Source organism: Hermetia illucens, chromosome 4 (genome assembly GCF_905115235.1).
Source record: "Hermetia illucens chromosome 4, iHerIll2.2.curated.20191125, whole genome shotgun sequence".
NCBI lineage: Eukaryota > Metazoa > Arthropoda > Insecta > Diptera > Stratiomyidae > Hermetia > Hermetia illucens.
The window spans coordinates 119,568,527-119,588,954 of NC_051852.1; the positions used below are offsets into that span (position 1 = coordinate 119,568,527).

A 20,428-nucleotide genomic window follows, 5' to 3' on the forward strand; every position below is an offset into this window, starting at 1 on the left:
TTATCAAAATACTCAACCCATTGCTCCAATATGCCCATTCTATCGGAAATCAGATTTCTCTCTTTTCCTCGGTAGGATGAGCATCGAGGTATATAAGGCTTCAATCTGCTGACTTTTTTGGTAAAAATTTCGTGTCTAGTACAGTTGCTCCCTGTACTTTTCTAGTTCACAGACTTGTTGGTTCTCCTAGGCTTCCATTTTCCGTCTCTTCGCTCGACGGAGTTCGCGATAAGTCTGTGCGCGTGCCCGCGTTCTTTGAGAATGCAACATTACTCGGTATGCAGCATTCTTCCGCTCCGTTGTTAGCTTACATTCATCGTCAAATCAGCCGTTCCGACTTTTCTTGCGGCTGGGGCCAAGTATCTTTGTGGCCGCATCAATGACAATGCTCTTCAGGTGGTTGTGAAGATCATTTGTTGATGCTCCACCTCCCGGACATCTGTTAGCTGCGGATATTACGGCATCCATTCTCTTCATATAGGTGTTATGGTGGGCTGTGTTATGAATGGCTTCAGTATTCACTTTGACCTGATTGTAAGATGGGATTGTAAGCGGTGTTTTAATTCGAGCCCGGAGTACTATGCCAATGAGTTACTGATCCGAGTCTATATTGGCCCTCCCCCTATTTGTTTTGACATTCATCAAGGCTGAGAGTTGGCGGCATTCAATAAGAAAGTGGTTAATTTGGTTGAAAGTGGTCCCGTCTGGAGAGGCCCACGTATGTTTGTGGACCGCTTCCGCGCGAACCAGGTACTTGGTTCACTGGTACCGATATTAAACCAGTTGCGTTCACACCACAAGCTTCCCTCTATTCCACTTTTCGTGGTAGAGGTAAAAAGGAGCTACTGGCCTGTTGCCTTCTTCTTCTGATTTCTGAGAGAATTAGGCAACAATGACATCGACAGACGGGCTGTAACCAGGTTTTTAGTTCCTCCCTTATGGTAACTGCTGTCCTCTCCTCCCGGGCTGACTACGTCATAGACATTGCAGGATTTTCATTGAAGTGGAGAGCATGTCATTCCCGAATTTCCAAAATCGATACCACCAAAATCGCGGGTGGATTCGAAGTTTGTGATGCCATACTGCTTGGAGAGCTAAAATCTGTTGCTGCTACTTCACATGTTTTGGACACCCTTAGTGTAGTAGTGAACTACTATAGACGTCTGAGGGGAGACATTGATTGGTGTCAGACTTAAGACGATTCAGCCAACTTATGTATATCGATAATAACAAGGTTGCTGTTCTGTATGTATGGTTTTCCTCCAACGTAAAGTATCATGGTTTGGTGGAACTGAGGGTTAAGGAGGTTTGTATAGCTTTTTGCGTCCACAAGAAAGCTTTCGTGAAGAAATGGGTTCTTATCCGACGATCGATCTTTAGATATAAACAACCGTGGTCTGTCCCACCTTAATCATGAAATACAATAGAGTCAAACTTAATAGTATCCAAAAACCAGCATTTATAGATGCTACTGGGGCTCTGCAGTCCTGCCCGGCAGATCCTTTAATGTTACGGGGTGGAGTAGCCGCTCTGACAAGCTGGCTCTGAAGATCTGAGCGGGTTAGATTTTGTTGCTTTTGGCTTTCCCACGACAGTCCAGTTCCAGGGGGTCTTGGCACCAAAGCAGCGCACCATCCACCGCTCCCTGAAAAGATACACTGAATTTCCGAGTGTAGTGGGAGAGGCAAGCAGGGAAGAGTAAAATTTAACGACTTCCAATGCACTTCAGACTCATTACCCACAGGATCAAGATTGACTTGCATCTTGGACGTTTGTGCTTCGAACTGGGATGGAGCTTGGTGAGAGAATAATATTGAGCTCTAGAGACACCTTGCAAGCTTGTTTCTGGTTTTGAGTAAACAATCTTCATCTCAATGATCTAGTTCGGTAGAAGCTTACGGAATTGTATAGACCACAAAGAGAAGTATGAAAATCTGGTGAATTAATTAAAAGATGCGCGGATTTCCGCAACAATGCAAACATACTCGTACATACGGGAAGCTGCTATGTACGTTTATTACCCTTTTATTTATTCAATAGCACACAACATTGTCCTGATATTTTGCGTTTTATCACTCTGATAAATTGCTGCAATTTTCCCGTACTTACGAGCCCGTTTACTGATTTCTTAATTATTCATTGCAAAGGCTTTGTGGTGTCTCATGAGTTGTCTACTACACTTATGATAACATTGTACAGATTGTGTTTGCAGAGAACATGCGAGCGCTGTTTGATGATCCGCGCTTTGATCAATGTTTAATTAAGGCTGGACAGATGACGATGGAAGGGGGCATCAGACCAAATCATTTAATTTTGATCTGTTTGCCCTTCTATAGGGGAGAAATTTCGGAACACAATCCATCTGTGGTATCGAATTCAATTTTTGTCGATCTATTCTTTTTTCAAGACGAGGATGCAGACTAAGTGCTCTTCGTCACTCGAAACTCAGAATCTGAGGAACTCATTTCATGGAAACGGCCTGTCTCCAAGATTCCATCCGAGACTGTGTGTGCCAAGTAGTAAATATATCTGCAGTAAACATATATTAAATTTAAAGTCAGAAGATTTTAACTCATTTTAAATTGCCCAGATTTAGCCTTCGTTTATTGTCTGACTTCGCTCACGTCTGTTTGAGTAAATATCGCTTTTTAGCGACTTGAACCCATTCACGGGCTTCTATCTGCCAGTTAGCATCACTCTCTGATAGGCTGCAGTGGAGAGAAGTGTTTACCACCTAAGTGATTACAATCTATTATTTGTGTTATCATTTAATTCACGCTTGACACTGTGAATCACAGTTGGTTCTGGGCTTATTTCGCGACTAAATATAATCTGCAAGATATTAGATACTTAATGTTCTGGATCGGCTCAGATGAAGAGTTGAGGTGACACGGTTGATGGCTAACTGCCCCTTACTTTTAATTTATTCAAAATGTGTGGTCCGAAACCGTACGGGAGCTTCTTCGTATATTTTGCAGCCTTCCTTGGTATGTATTTTTAATTGACTTATTTGATTATGGTTTGGTATTATGTTATTTTTATCCAAAGGTGATCTAGGTTTCTCTAGTTATATCAGTTTGAAATGCAAGTGTAGTGTCAGTAATGATTGTGTCTAATTCGAAATATTAATTAGGAATGTTATATTTTTTTTAACTGAGATTTCTAATCGAAGTAATACCATCGATCCTAACTTCCTCAATGCAATCTCCAGTGCTTGATCTACACCATTTTCTGTTATAAGTGATTAAATTGTTTACTTATACTTTTTTATCTTTGGTTCACAATCGATGTACATACCGGTCAATCTTTTTTCATGACCTGCCTACTGCCAACAGGTCTCAGTGTATTTGGCACGATAAAGTCCCCCGTAGAGTGTTCAGCTAGAATACCCTGAACTGCATCATGGGCAAAGTTTCATGAGGTCCAGACGTCTTTCAGTGGTCATCAATTATTATGTACTTCAATAGTATTCCTTTTATCAATAAAAAGTTTTATTGATATTTATCTTCAATCTGATTCTCTGTGTATCTTTTCATCAGAATCTGTTTCATGTAGTGGTGGTGGCAAATTGTATCTGGCTAATTGCTTCTTTCCAAGGCATAATCAAGCCAGTCGCTGATAACAAGAGAGAATTGAATCTCTGGTGGCAAGGCTTAAAGACGCTCTGCAGTACTATTTTGGCTCTACGTAAACAACTCTTTCTAATAACGTCGGAAGCCTTCCTAATTTTAATGAAAAACACGTGTAGTTGGAATCAAACTTTCAAGTATTGTTTTATTACTATTTGCAAGAAGGTGACATAGTCAACGCAGGGAAGAATACAGCCGGCTTTTTCTTGTCGATAAAGCTTCTGAGAGTCCTGCTTATGTGATTGAATGCAATTGTATCGATTACTATTATAATTACATATAGAAAATACCAAAATATTTTTTCGAATGTTGTTAAAATATGCCTTACATTTATGAAATAGTGGAAGTATCTAAGTGCCCATGATGTTCGGCAACTTTGCTCAATTTGAGAACATCGATTCGTTATCGGTATAATTCATATCCGATGATCAGCAAATTTATCTATGAGTGTTATTTCCGAGTTATCACAATCTCGGCAAATGCCGGGTTTTACCTAATACTAGCACTAAGTGCCAAGCATTTAGGCTCGGACGATCCTTAAAAAACTAAAGGGGCACTGGTGGTGGTGGCCGGTGGTAGGTCAGTGGGAGAATCCGTCGAGTACTCCCCGCAACATCGAGCACGTATGCAGAATGATGTGCTTCTGCATGGTTTGAACCAGACTGTGCGAAAGTCCCAGGACATCAAGGGAAGCCGTCAGGGATTTAGGTACAATACCTGTAGCTGACAATATTATGGGAACTACAACCACCCGCTCGAGACGCCAAATTTCTTTGATTTCCCGAGCCAATGGCTCATAGTTCACCTTCTTCTCCACGTATTTCCGTTCAATGTTGCTATTATGGGGGATAGCAACATCAATAATATACGGCTTGTTGTGTGCGGTATGGCGATCAGTCAGAACTTGCCGGTCCCAATAACTATCAAGTACTGCTTGCGGCTCGTATCGGTAAACCGGACATGTCCCCGTGATCAGCCCATGCTTGTATGCAAGGTTTTGATGGATAACCTTACATACAGCATTATGCCTGGTGATGTACTGCACCGGTGCCATAACAGTATAGCCAGAAATGAGATGGTCCAACGTCTCTAATGCCGAACCACACATTCTGCACTGGTCGTTCTCCACCCGTTCTTTCATGATGAGCTTTTTATAAGCTCGGGTGGCGACCACGCCATCCTGAATGGCACACATGAACCCCTCCGTCTCAGCAAAGAGCTCCCCAGCACACAACCATCTGTTCGACAGATGCAAATCGACAAATTGCTGCCAAAGACAATTCACGTGTTTACCGTGCATTGCCTTCGACTTCCATTCCTCGATCCGCTCTTGGTCCGACTTCACCCCACTCAGTGGATTGAAAGATCGATCCTTCAAGTTAAGTGGAGTCAGTCCACAGTCTGCCTTACAGACAGCCGCATGCAAGGGACTCGCCTGCTCTTTGCTGTAAAAATAAGCGCGCAGCGAGTCGACTTGGCGATGATGTTGTGCCGCCACGTCAACCACGCCCCTACCTCCGATGTCACGAGGCAGGTTCATCCGCTCCACGGCAGACTTTGGGTGATGCATTCGGAATTTGGACATAGTTGTCCGTATCCGCCGCTGGACGTTTTCCAGGTCGGTCTTCGTCCACGGCAATATTCCGAATGCATAAGCCAGTGAAGGGATAGCGAATACATTCAACGCGCTTATTTTATTCTTCTCCGAGAGATGCGATTTCAGCACCAACTTTACACGTCGCAGGAATTCGGACAGCAGAGTTTCCTTCAGATCACCAACTCGAGCATGGGTTCCTTGCAGAATTCCTAGGTACTTGTAGAAGTCTGTCTCGGTCATAGCTTCGATGTGGAGGTCACCAATGCTATGTCCGGCATGCGGCTCGTGATGACCTTTGCGGATGGCTTGGATTCGACATTTGTCTAATCCAAACTCCATCCGAATATCACGGCTGAACATGTCTATTATTCTCAACAGACTTCTAAGATGGTTGTCAGTACCAGCATACAGCTTGATGTCATCTAGGTACATCAAGTGTGTCAGTTCGCACTTAGCACGTAGGCCATATTTTATTGCAAAACCATGCCCTCTAGCATCATTCAGTAGCCATGAAAGGGGGTTCAGTGCCATACAAAACCAAAGAGGACTCAATGAATCCCCCTGGAAGATGCCCCTCCGTATACGGATGGGCTCTGAGGTATTAGCACCCTCAGATGTACGGACTGATAAGGTGGTATGCCACCCTTCCATGACTGTCGCCAAAAACTTTATTAGTTTCGGATCAATGCGATACAGATGTAGGATGTCGATTAGCCAGGTATGCGGAACGCTATCAAAAGCCTTGGCATAATCGATATAGCAACTGAAGAGGTTTCTTTGGCCTCTAGTTGCTTGTCCTACAACTACCGAGTCGATAATGAGTTGCTCTTTGCAACCCCTTGACCCAACTCGGCAGCCCTTCTGCTCCTCGGACAGAATGTTGTTGGTCTCGAGGTGCGCATTGATCCTTCCACTAATAATGGACGTGATGAATTTGTAGAGGGTTGGTAAGCAAGTGATCGGTCTTGTGTCTGCGGGGTCCTGCACCGTGTCCTTCTTAGGGATAAGGTAGGTAATCCCCGCAGTGAGGAAAGGTGGAAATTCCTCCGGCCGACTCATGACCTCATTTATACTGCGTGCCAACCGACTGTGTACGCTAGTGAGTGTTATTATTATTATTATTATTCTGTTAAGGGAAAGTCGCACCGCGTCCTTGAAGAACTATTGTGCCCCTTTTACTGGTTATAGTGTACCTATTGATCATAGTATCTCAAGCAGGCCTATAACCGTTAGGAACTTTAGTATGTTCCCTACTTCCAGATCTTTCAGCTTTGCATCTGGTATTAAGTGTTCTCCCAGATGCCTCGACCTACTTTGCACAAGGGCCGGACACTGCCCCAGGACGTATATAGAGGTTTCCTCCTCCTCCTCACAAAACGTGCAGGCAGTGTCCGTAGATATCCCTAGCTTCCCTAGGTGATAGTTCAACCGATAATGACCAGTGAGAATTCCCACTATGATTCGGAGGTTTTTTTTCGTGAGGTTTAAGCATATTCGTATCCCCCAATAAGCACCCTGGACTGCTCCATCCCTGGTAGGCCCGCCCAGTATAGTTCCCTCTTCATTTCTTAGATGCATAGCCATGAAACCGTTTCCGATTCCACAGAAGGGTTCTGGCCCGTGTAAAGTTGTCCCTGCTCTCTTCTTGGCTAGTTCGTCCGCTGCCTCGTTGCCTTCCAACCCAGCATGGCCTGGAACCCAAAGTATCCAGACCTTGTTGGACGAGCCGAGTGTATTCAGTCTCTCAAGGCATTCCCATACCAGTTTAGAGTCCACCTGGTTGGACCTAAGTGCCTTGATCGCTGCTTGGCTATCGGTGAAAATAGCAATGTTTCCCCCCCTGTAGTTCCTTTGCAGATTAAAGGAGGCACATTTGTCTATGGCGCAAATTTTCGCCTGGAATATGTTATTGTACCTGGCCATTGGATCAAAGTACATTTTCCTTGGACCAGTGACACCGGCACCCGCTCCCTCTGCTGTGAGGGATCCGTCAGTGTACCAAGTAAACAGTTGCTGGTTTAAGCCGTATGCCGCAGGCACGCTCTCCCAGTTTGCCTTGTTACTCCAACGTGTTTCAAACTTCTTATCGAAGTGAAACCTCGTTGTCATGTTATCCCTTGGTATCAGTAATTCGGCGCGATACCGCCTAGAAAGAATATTAATCTTCCTTCCTACCGGCCATCCTGAATATTGATCTCCTTGCCTGCATCTGTATATGCAGATGAACAGGGGTTAATCCCAGAAGGACCTCCAGGGATGCCGTTGGGCATGTCCTCATTGCCCCACTGATACACACGCAAGCCAGCCTTCGGAGCTTATGTAATTTCCTTGGGTGTGTGCTGAGTGGGTTCTTTCTGCACAGATTACCGCTCCTTAGGTAATCATTGGCCTTACTATTGCAGTATATATCCAAAGTAGTATCTTCGGGCTGCAACCCCATTTTTTTCCTGCTATGGATCTGCAACTCATCAGAGCCCTCATGGCTTTCCGACAAGTGTTTCCGACATGTGTCTTCTAGAGTAATTTTTGGTCTATCTTAATTCCCAAATATTTGACCTCTGTTTCTCGTTTCACCTCCATATCATGTAATCAGGTGATCAAGCTTACGCCTCCTAGTGAATGGTACTATGGTGGTTTTGGATGGGTTGATTCGCAGTCCCACCTTCCTGCACGAGGCACTAGTAACTCTTACTCCAGTTTGGATTCTATCACATAGGGTATCTTCATATGTGCCCCTACAGATTAAAACAATGTCGTTCGCGTAACCCTGGACTTGTATTCCAGTATTTGTTAACACGTTCAGGAGTTCATCCACTACCATACTCCACATCAGCGGCGATAGTACCCCACCCTGTGGACAGTCTTGAGTGGTGTTCATGATAATAGAATTTGTAACTGTCGGTGCCTCTATTTGCCTCCTTTCTAGCATTTTGCCCATCCAGAGTGCCAGGTGGTTTTCCACTCCTTTGTGGCTCAGAGCATCTTGTATCTCTGTGTGCGATGTGTTGTCGAATGCTCCTTCGATATCCAAAAACGCGCACAGTGCAATTTCTTTTGTTTCTATGGCATCCCGTAGTACCTCTGTTAGTTGATATAGGACAGTTTCAGTTGACCGTCTTGCCCGGTAAGCGTGTTGCCAGTGATGTAGGGGATTACGCTTTAGAACGTTAGTTCTAATATAGTTGTCTATGACCTTCTCCACCGTTTTGAGTACGAACGATGTTAGGCAAATTGGTCTGAAAGATTTAAGGTGAAAAAGATCCTTTTTACCCGCTTTCGGAATAAGGACCACTTTTGCACGTCTCCATGCCCTTGGTATGTATCCCAGTGCTATGCTCCCCCTTACCACCCTCAGAAGAGACTCGAAGATAATTCCTAGGCCTCTCTGGATAAGTGCTGGGAAAATGCCATCTACTCCGGGAGATTTCAGTGGTTTAAAAGTTCCCCACTGCCCATCTTAGCAAAGCTTCTGAGCATACCTCTTTGGCTAGTTTCCAGCTCTCCTTCCTTCCCCTTTTATTCGTTGTTGGAGTGTCAGGCAGACACCCCAACAACACAATCTTCTTCTTCTTCTTCTTCTTTTTCTTCAGCCTTTGTCCCGTTCACAAGCGGGGTCGGCTCGTTGTGATCGGTTTCGCCATTTGGCTCTATCGAATGCCTGATCTGGGTGCAATCTCGAGGCTTTTAAATCCCCATCCAGCGTATCAAGCCACCGTTGCTTAGGTCTGCCTTTTGGTCGTTTACCATCGACTTCGATGTTCAGACCAATCTTTGCAAGTGAATTCTCGTTTGCACGAATTGCGTGACCATACCATCGAAGACGCCTCTCACGCAACTTTTCCACGATCGGTGCAACCCCATAACGATCGCGGATATCCTCATTTCGGATGTGATCTAAACGTGTGACGCCACTAGTCCAACGTAGCATCTTCGTCTCCATTACCGCGAGACGCCGTTCATTGTCTTTTATGGTCGGCCAACACTCAGAACCATAGAGAGCGACTGGACGGACAACATTGCGGTAAATTTTAGATTTGAGACGTTCGTTGATACGTCGATCACAAAGGACACCAGTTGTGGAACGCCACTTCATCCAGGTTGCGTTAATGCGTGAAGCAATTTCATAACGCAGCTCTCCATTGGCTGATAGCGTTGACCCGAGGTATTTAAATCGCTCAGATCTGGGCAGATCACTGCCGCTGACAGTGATTGTGCCTGTTTCATGGGGATCGGTCGTCAAAAATTCAATTTTGTTTAAATTTAATCTGAGACCGTGTTGCATGAGGCGATCATTCCATTTTTGAACAAGTTGCTCGAGATCATTTTTGCTATCAGATGCTAGGAAAACATCATCTGCATAAAGCAGTGTGTAGGGCGCTGGACGTTGGATATCCCGTGTGACGGTGTCCATAACAAGGACAAAGAGGAGTGGTGAGAGGGCACTTCCTTGATGAACTCCAACAGAGACACGAAGCGGTTTTGATACACCCGCCATATTTCGAACTTTACTTTTCGGATCGTGGTAGAGCCATTGAACCCAGCGCACGAGTTCTTCTGGCACGAAGTGTTTTCGTAGAGCATACCAGATGAGTAGTTCGTGTGGTACGCGGTCAAACGCTTTCTCTAGATCCAGAAAAGCAATGTAAAGAGGGCGATGCTTCTCACGGTGTTTCTCCATGAGTAACCGCGCAGCGTGTATTGCATCAGTAGTTCCGCAGTTCTTGACAAATACGGCTTGATTCACGGTTATTTCAACGACTCCGCGAATACGGTTGTCAAAAATGCGTTCAAAAATCTTCATGGTATGGGAAAGTAACCGGATCGGACGGTAATTTGAACATTCTGCTGGACTACCTTTCTTTTTCCATATTGGAACAGTGGTACTTTCTTGCCAGTCAGATGGTGTTCTTCCTTCCTGAATAACCCGGTTAAAGAATTCACTCAGCCACGGTGTTGGGTCCCAGCTCTTCGCTTTCCAGAGTTCAGATGCGATGTCGTCAGGTCCTGTTGCTTTCCCCGATTTCATTTGTTTTATTGCCTCCTCGACTTCAGTTGCGCTGACTGGTGGAACTGCTCCAAATGTCGGCAATGATTGTGGAAGTGGAGGATGAGCAAATTCTTCAGTTGAAATCTGCTCGAAGTATTCTCGCCATCTATCCGTCGCGGCTCGACGGTCAGTAAGTACCGTTCTTGTCATTAACACAACAGAAGTGTTCGATATCCTGTGTGCGTTCATCACGGCTTTTAGCAAGTCGATACAGATCTCTCTCGCCATCCCGAGTGTCCAGTTTATCGTAAAGATTTTTGAAATGGTTCGCTCGGGTGACAGCGACCGCTTTCTTTGCTTCCCGGTTGGCATTCTTATAAATTTGCCAATTAGCAGGCGTTTTATCGTCGAGAAATTTGTGGTAGAGGCGTTTCTTTTCACGGACCTTCATTTCAACATCATCATTCCAAAGCCAAGTATCTCGGTTGATGTACCGCTTACCCGGCTTGGTGACCCCGAGGGTTGCAGAGGCCACTTTGTGGATCGTGTCTTTCATTTGGTTCCATGATTCTTCCACATTCGTAATGGTTGGCAATCGTATGAGTGAGACCGTTTCTTCGTTCTTCTCACCAAATCGCCACCATTTAATGCGCGGCGGGCCAGTGCGCTCCTCACGCCGTTTTATCGGTGGCTTAATTCGCAGGACAGCAATCAACGGCCGATGTTGAGGTGCGATGGTCTCATAGGGAACGACTTTGCAATCAGTGACAGTGGTAAAATGTTGACGTCTTATGAGAATATAGTCGATTTGCGTTTTATTGTTCCCACTATAAAACGTGGGAAGATGAGACAATCGTTTGATGAACCATGTATTCATAAGTACAAGGTCATGGGTGTCCGCAAAATCGATTATACGCTCGCCACCTTCGTTGCGCGCTCCGAACCCCTTTCCCCCATGGCACCTGTTACCGTCTGCCTTTTCACCCACATGACCATTAAGGTCGCTGGCAATGATTATGTAATCGTCAGCAGGCACGTGACAAGTCTTTTCATCGAGAAGTTGCCAGAAGGCATCTTTCTCGGCATCAGGTCGGCCTGTCTGTGGTGCGTACGCGGTGAAGAAGTGAATAGTGCTATCAGCTGATATAATGGTGAGCTTCATCAGTCGATCATCAAATCGTTCGACTTCTTTAATGGCATCACGGAAACCCTCTGAGATGGCAATGCCAACACCATATTGAGTGTGTGGGTTACCAAAATAGAGAAGTTTGTAGCCATTTTTACCGCGTTCGCGCTCAATGTCGCAGCTTTTGGAACCAGACCATCGGGTTTCTTGCAGAGCGCAGATGTCAATGCACCTTTTCCGAAGGGTTCTTGCGAGTTCCTCGGTCTTTCCAGTTAGGGTACCAACATTTAGCGTGCAGACACGTATTTGTTTTGTTCGTTGTGTGCGGACTAACTTGCTTACGTCCTGACGCCGTCCATGCGTCAAGAACCCTTGCCCATTTCTCGACAGGACCGGGGCCCGTCCTGCCGCGTCGACTGAGGTGGACGCCCTAGCATTTCTCCGAGGCCTGTGACTTAATCCGATCATCATGTTTGTAACGACATTCTATGCATTTTCTTGGTCGACCTGTCGCGGGGCCTGTCACCAAGAGAGATCAGGTAGGATTTAGCATAGTAGAATAACTCCAACTATACTCTATTTATCAGCATTTTATTTTTGTTTTACTGAGGATAGTACAGAGTACGTTGCCTCAAACCCTCCTCCTTTACCTGGGCTTGGGACCAGCATACTATGTTAATAGCAATCTATGAGTAATAAAACCTCATTAATGTAGTGAAGGGTATCTGGGGTGACCAAACAACCAACTAAAGTTGACTATTGTCAACCATGACAGCGGAACTATACCTTACTTTTAGAAAATAGGTAGCTGTTGATCATTCAAATCCCATCCCAACTGCATGTACCTCTATCTGTGGACCCGTGCTTGTATGCTACTATGCTAACTTATTCAGGATTTTAGGTAGGGCCCTTAATATTCCGATCTTTCGTAGGATTTTTTTTTAAATAACGCTTCATGCTTTTCGCTTGTTGCATCGAAGTTTGTACCCAGATGGATTTTGAAAAATAAAATATATAAACTATTCCCTCCCTTTAATGGTTATACATAGTGTACTTATTAACTACAGTATACTGATCAAACCTATACCCAAGAGGAATTGTAAGATCTTCCTTACTTCTAGGTTTTTGAGCCTAACATCTGGTCCTAAGTATTCTCCCAAGTGCCTTAACCTATTCCTTTGGAACAAGCGGTGGAAGTTGTCTCAGAATAAAAGCAAGAGAACGCATTTGATAAGCTGCAGTATTTCATTTTTTTCTCACGCTTTAACATCCCTTAGCTTCTTGAATACACTCCTTCCAATTTCCTAATTCCCATTCCGACATTCATTCACATGAAAAATCCAATTTAAGTGATCACTTTACTTTTCATAATTTTGTTTACAAAACCTACCTTCCACCTTTCTTTAAAACTCCATTTAAATACTTTCAATGCAATTTTCTCATATTGCAAAAGGATTGTCGACCTTTTGCTTCCATGCAGACCTGCTCATGCTGCATATTATTAGGTGCATACTATATCCGTAGTTTGTTACTGGCTGGGGCGAATGGGAATTTCTTTTCTTAATGGGAAAGAAATTGATCTAATTTTCGCTTTTGCTACTGATTGAAATTTAAGGTCGGGGTCGACTAAAGCAAAAATTGGCTTTGCGTGGCCTGGTTGAGGACAATTGGATCAAGAAGGCTGGGTGAAGAGCTGTCGCCAGCATTACACGGCATATAAGTAGTGGCATTTTGGAGGACAAGGGACTTAACATTTAACAAATTAGGAAAAGTTTCGTGTATTCGTATTTTGATCAGTGAGAAAAAGTGTGGGCGAACAAGGGGAGTTTACGCGATATCGCTGCTAGAGTTATCAGAAACACAAACGGGGAAGTTTCGCAGCCATTCTACCGATGATGATTTTGATTGAGCTAAGCTCAGTCAAAAGGTATTCTTGAGACATCGGTTTTCCGTGTAAGTTCGAATTTGAGAAAGAAACAATAAGAACTTAAGTGAAGGAATTTATGATTGTCTCGGATTTGCCCTCAAGTGACTATATTCGTGGAAGCTGTAAATGGTGCAAGTGGCTCATACGGTCTTCTTGTATTCCTGCCCGTGATCGAAGTTATTCAATGTATTTACCTTGCACAATACTTTTAGTTATCTAGGAAGTGAAGTGGCACCCAAATTGTTCTAATAGCGACCCTTAGTGGTGGATGTACTGCTACGTCTAGAGTAGCGCGGCGTTTTAGATAGCATCTTTTTTGAGCGCCTGTAATCCGAGGAGCTCATTTATCTCCGCTATTTAGATTGTCTATGAACTCACATTGGCAATACTTGAGTCGTAGGACATCAAATTTTTCAGTGCTACCCACTAGAAACTCCAGCATTTAGAGAAACGTGAGGTAATTATTGAGATCTCTTAATTAGGCGCGTCAACTAATAGCACGTTAGGCAAGATTTACGAGGCCATGAAGCTCAGCTACTCAATTTGACAACATCGATTTACCGAACATTTATATTAAGGGATATATGTGGTCACCAACCAACTAACCTGAGTTGACTGTTTGGAACCTTTATAGCAGAGATATACCTCACTTTGAGAAAATTGGTTAGAAATCAATTGCGTTCATATCCATCGAAGTGCTTCTAGTCTCGCGCTTGTACGCCACTATGCTAGTCAGGATTTTAGGAAAGGTCGTCGCTATTACGGTTTCTGCTACAATTTTTTTTTTCAAAAACATAGCATGCTTATCGTAAAGGAGTTTGGATCAGGATGGGCATTGCAGTCAAAACTATGCAGAAGCGAAAAAAGGGCAATCAAATGAATTTATCGAAGCTTGCGCATTGTTATCGTCGAGGCTCTAGAACCTATTTCGAGTCTTGGCAGTCAGAATTTTTTTCTTCCAACTATTTTGATTCATCAATCGCGCCCTCCGATTTCGAAATTCGATCGGTGATGCGTTGACTTCGTCAACAGAATCTGCCCAACGATGTCGGGGTTTCCCCACTGGTTTTCATCCTTCTATTCTTCCTTCGAATGCCCTTTTAGGTATCCGAGTGTCGTCCATATGTTGAACGTGGCTAGTCCATTGAAGCTTCTGAAGTTCGATTATTTTGGAGATTTCAGGGTCGTCAAATATTTAATACGCCATTGATCGATGTCTCGTTTATTATTATTCTACTCAGGACGCTGTCTTAAAGGTATTGACCAGTTTTTCGGAAGTTTGTATTCGTGTCCATGTTTCACATCTACATCATAGCATAGGTCTTATTATCGATTTGTAGCTGACTTTTGGAATGAATGTTATTTTTGCCACCTGAAAGATTTTATTTCTTTCACTCTATTCCCATATTTCGTCAGTTGTATACCTAAGTATATAAAGTTTTCTATATTTTCCAACGTGTACTCTTCAATTTTTATATTTTGTCATTTTTCCCGTTTGCATCCTAATTTTTGTTTTGTTTCGTACACCAACTTTAATTGTTGTTTTGTCGAGGTTTATAAAAGTTTCCACTGTTGAGAACCTTACACTCTGTTTCCTGTTCTACGCTAAGTGCTGATGGAGTGACCCAGTCATCGCCCATCTTGGAAGAGTGGGTTCCACTGCATGAGGTAGCCAGCAATAGAATTGTCGCCCTTTATCAATGTGTGATCATTGCCATTTCTCCCTTCTCATCATATCGCCTACTTACTGGCTTGCGCGTTGAAAAATTTCTTTGTTCGAAATTGTATCAGGCCAGTGTACCACGATAACACATCGCAAGCAAGTGTTGACGAAGGTTTGACCTTTTTGGTAACGGTGGTGGTCACTTTGCATGTGCTACTTCCAATGTTGGACGATGCGCAGCGGAAACCAGCCTGCCCTCTCTCGACTGAGCCTTCCAGATCTACTTTGATGCACTTCAGGATTATCTCGGTTTCGGATATCCAGGATATCCGTATAAGTGGAAGTAGCGGGAGTAGCAGATCTGCAGTAACTGCAGGAACAGCGATGAATAACTCTATGGCTAAGATTACCACGGTTCTTAGCCATAATACATCCGGCGGTCTTTCCACGACTGTAGCTTCACGGTACGGTTGATGAATCGATCGTTAACGTTCCTCACAGAACCATCGAAAGATTTGAGACTACATGCCAGTTCATGCAACACAAGAATGAACTGCACGGTATCGCAGTTCACGCGCGTTACGCTCGCCATCGCTCGCAGCGGTCAATAGAGTCTTAAATCCCTTCCGCTTATCGATCCGCATTTATGATTCCGCAGTGAGCCAGGTCTTATGACGCCCCTGCGTGACATCGCCGATGACCTGCGCACCGTTCTCGAGGGGAGTATTCTTAATGGTGGCTCGATGCCTATCGATACTCTCAGGCGGGTTATCGCCCGATAAGCAAGATAGTTGTCAGTTGTTAGTTGTCAGTGTTAACATTGAACTTAGGGGATCGCAGTTGTCCAACCCTGCCAGAAGTGGCGGATGCAATACGCTAGCGAATATAAGCGACCATTAGATGATCCGCTTCGAGGCCAATGTCGTCAGTTCTTTTGTTACATGCACTCAGAAGACAACTTGTAAATCTTCTGCTGATCGCAAAGAGGTCAATCTGGTGATGATAATGATCTGGTACGATGTCGGTCAGTCGAAACCCAACTGACTTTATGGCAAATTCTGTGCTCGAACAATGTAACAACGAGGCGATGGAACCTGCAAAAATACACAAATCTCCGACCAATAACGTTGCGGTCGCCGAAATCCTACTTTCCGAGCCAGATGTTTTTAGACCCTGTCTGTCAGAAACCGGAAACCCGCTACAGCTCCCCCATGACTTCCTGAGACGCTCGCACTCTTCCTCTATTGTTTTGCACCAAGTGCTCTTGAGGCGACCCACTTGTCGGCCATCTAGGGAGAGTGGATTCTATTGCATGACATAGCCCGCAATGCAATCATCGCATCTACTTCATGTGTGACCTATTCAGAGTTCCACCGTCTTACTTCGTATAAATCCAAAATTGTCAGCTTATTTCGTTGATACCACTATTGGGGAACGTCACAGTTCGTTTTCAATTCCCTGTGAAGTCAGCCCCTATCTTCACCCCTATGTTGATGTGTCGATAGTAATACGATTTGGTTCAAATGTTCTAATATTATTCTATACATGGTTTAAAGGAATTCTAATAGGTGATCTGAACAGAAGTCCACTGCCTAGCAACTGGCTAGGCTCGTGCGAGCGAGTTGTCCTAACCGAGACCTTTCATTTGATACCCCAGATGACTAGATTTGGTGAAAAAAAAAAAATTGCACCCCCCATTTGCATGCATGCGTTTTACACAAAACCTTAAAAACGAAGTGGACGCCCTAAAATTGTAACTGAATGAGAAGCGCACCCTATCATTCAAAAAGTGAAACTGAATGCGAATCCCAAATTGACTGGCGAGTTTCACGACGAGACTAAAAAGAGCTGCCGTTTCAAAATGATACGACGTGTGATTAGAAGTGAAGGGTATAATGGAACGCAACCGTAAATATGATTGGAATTTGCTCGGGAGTATAGATTTAAAGATGAAACTTTCTGGAGAAACGTCATTTTCTGGAAGCGGCGGTGGAAGCGTCATGGTTTGGGGTTTTATTTCGGCAGCTGGTGTTGAGAAATTAGTATTTATTGATAGTACTGTGAATTCTACCTTATACTACCTTTGACCACGAGTGTGGAAAAAATGAATATTTGGCCGACTTCCCATTTTTACCAGGATAATGACCGCAAACATAAAGTGTGATTATGGCTTTTCTACAATTGTCCGAAAGTCTCCCGATTTGAACCTCATCGAGCAATTGTGAACGTTCGATTTCGTATACAGTGTGTCCTGGATTAAAATGGAAATGCAACAAAATTCCTGTTTAATAATTTTGCGTACCTTACAAAGAGGAAGTTATTTTGTTTTTATAGCTGAGTAAAGACTTTTGTGATGTATTTTTTCGTTTGTTTTTCACTTATTTGCTCGTAGCGTATTTATTTTTTGTCGGCTAGTCTCGAGGTTAAGTATTGGAGATAATATATATATATTCTTTTTCCACTGCTTTCCTCTCATTTTCACGTTTGCAGAAGTGATTAAAAGAAAATGTTGTAGGTGTGTAAAGACTTTTGTGACTCACTGTATGTCTGCGAGAAGTGCATTTGATAGCCAGACAGAACCAGTGTGACTAAAACCGAGGAATACTTCAGGTTGGTCCCGAAATGCTTTAAATAAACAAATGTTCTTAGAGGTGTGGCTAGACCAACCTACTAAGGTAGGCGCAATGTATCCAAAAGTCAGGGCCGTAGAGAAAAATTCGGGCCTGGGGTGAAAATTAAGGGAAAAATGGGGCCGGGGGTGAAAGTTATGCGAGTCTGGGGTAAAAATTACGCGGGCCCCTCTAATATTCCTCTTCTTCCAAAGAAATTTCTATGCCGGGCCCCTAAAAAAGTCCTGGTCCGGGGGAATCTGGCCCTGACAGCTTCTAGCGATATCTGAATGTGTAAAGTAATCAAAGGCGAGCGGGTGGGAAGTAGTAGTAGAATAGGCGACAATAAAGGTTGAGGCTTAAACAACATACCGAATAAGGCCTTTTAAACTCGCTGTGAAGTCCAACATGGACAAGTTATAACTAATATACAATATATCTGAATTTATAACTACATATATCTCGGGTAATTTTCTCTTATGTACGACAACACCTACTCTTTCTTTTATCTATACATATACCCATTTAATTTAAATTCTTTAATTACAGGAAGTTTCCTGACAATTAGCTATGGCTTCATGTTTGGTATGACTCCTCCAACACTTCTCCTGTATAAGTCTGAATATACGCCTTTATCGAATGGGCCACTTTCAAATGATTCAATTTCATGGATCACTACGTATCTGTGCATGGGCGCCGCTTTCGGGGCTGTTTTCTTTAAGCATTTATCAGATTGTTTCGGACGACGAGCTACTTTGATGTTAGCAGGAATAATACAAAATGTAAGTAAAGTAAATATAAAGGATACATTTTAAGCAGTGTTACGTAAATGTCTTTGGGGACTTACTTCAAATCTATATGTTAAGTAAATCCCTCAAGACTTCCTAGTCGAGGTTGTAATGTAGATTACAAAACTCCGGCGATTAACCCCGCTTGTAATTCAATTGCACGTATTGATACCACGGAAATATCTTGGCTCTAGTAGCGACGAACAAAGGCGATCGTATCGGGGCGTTGCTGATAGGGAGCTTAAGGTGAGGGTAGAATTTTAGAAATTTGTCGAGTTTGATGAGTTGCTCACTGGGGTGTTCTGAATTTCAAGCGTCAAACGTTATGCGTCTAAATATTCGCGGAAAGTGCCCGGTTGCATTCTGTTCTCCTTCATTTCTATGCTCCAGGTCTGTCAGCAATAGCAGGGATCTACCAAGTATTTCTTAGCTCCTTCATTTGTTTTGTGAAGGCAGTGACCCGAGGCAAAGCCGAGCGTGAATTGTTTCAAATTGACGTAGATCTCAGGGGGTGGAAATGACGCTTGCCAAAATTTTGTAAAGAGCTATACCTGTTATGGGTCTCTACCGCACTTACCGCAAGAGGTAGGGAAATTTTCCTCTGGGGCTTTCGAAGAAGGCCATTTCTGTGATTTTCTGCGGTGAAGGCTTTGCTTGTACTCATGTATTCTATAATTGGAAGTAAGCTGTGCAAGGTGCTTTCGCTTTTTTCCATTAATGCAAATGGGTTTCCTGTCGTTGATAATAACACAATCACGGGGTTCAATCTTCTTTGTGTTCGAATCTACTACATCTGAACCAGGTTTTTGTTAACTTGGAGATAAACCATCTTGGTCTGTTGAGAACTCCGGATCGTTGGAGGTGTTAGCGAACACCGCGATAAGATCCATGAGGTGTATGTGCGCTCTATGGTCAGTGAAGTGCCACGAGAGGGCACGGGTCAAATTTCGGGTGGTAGGTCCCGAACTCCTTTCCGGTCCGCCAACCGCAATGGGCGATTGGGCAGTGGCACGTCGGGGACCTCAACGATTCTTGCAATTTTCTGGTACCAAAACACCTTTGCCAACAAAGTAAAGAAATGTATCAGACCGTGCACGTTCATGGCTTCAAAAAACAATTTATTGGAAGTTCCGCCGAGCCTACCCAGAAGCTCTATGCCACATAATAGTATATGATCCCTTCAGCAAGCGCCAGTACCTGATCGACACAAGCGCAGACGTCTTCTGCTGGCATCGCGGAATCACAAACTGATCCCGCATCACCATAAACTAGCGGCGGAAAACTTTCCAGTTGTCCATATCCAGTTAGGACTACAGGACGTAAGTCTGGGATTTCAATGAACGTTCTGATGGCGTTTTATTGTTGCGGACGTGAGCAGCTCCACATTAGGCTCAGACTTTATAGGCTACTATGGATTGCTAGTGGATTTGCAAAATAGGTTTCTTATAGATCCCGTAAATTCACTCAGGTCTTCAGGAAAACCTGCCACCTACTCTATTGTAAATTTTTCAATCATTTTTGAAGAGGTAGCCGACCCTTGCATTCGCATGCTTCTTAAAAAATACAGCAACATAACTACCGAAAGGAGTCTCCCGCAGTCAGCTAAGCATGATGTACAGCAGTACATCTGCACTACTGGCTCTCATATCTACGCGAAAGTGCATCAAGTACTATCTCAGAAGCTCGTTGTTGCTAACAAAGAATTCAACACACTTTTAAAGCGGGGTATTTGCAGACCGTCAAATAGCTGCTGGTCTTCTCCAATACACATTCTCCCAAAGTCCAACGGCGAATGGAGACCATGTGACGATTAGACACGTCTGTATGCTCAGACCGGTCCAGACCGTTATCCCATACCACTCATCCACGACTAGCTAACTGCCGTGCGACCTTGGACTTAGCCAAGGCGTATTATCAAATCCCTGTAGTTCCAGAAGATATTCCGGAAACAGCAATATGCACACCCTTCGGACTCCTCTAGTTCACACATCATCATCAACGGCGCAACAACGTCCTGACCTACGCCATCGCTCCATCTTAGGCAGGGTCTGCCTCGTCTTCTTTTCCTACCATAGATTTTCCGGGCTGGATCATCCTCATCC

At 43.9% G+C, this 20,428-nt stretch overlaps 1 protein-coding gene across 1 annotated transcript in view; it reads left to right on the plus strand.

The window, feature by feature from the left end:
- Positions 1-2,472: 2,472 nt before the first annotated feature.
- Positions 2,473-20,428, plus strand: part of LOC119654454 (facilitated trehalose transporter Tret1) — a 44,836-nt gene continuing 26,880 nt past the window's right edge. The window contains exons 1-2 of the mRNA XM_038059864.1: positions 2,473-2,987; positions 18,088-18,320. Coding sequence (XP_037915792.1) covers positions 2,933-2,987; positions 18,088-18,320 — 288 coding nt within the window. The 5' untranslated portion in view covers positions 2,473-2,932. The remainder of the gene's footprint in view (positions 2,988-18,087; positions 18,321-20,428) is intronic.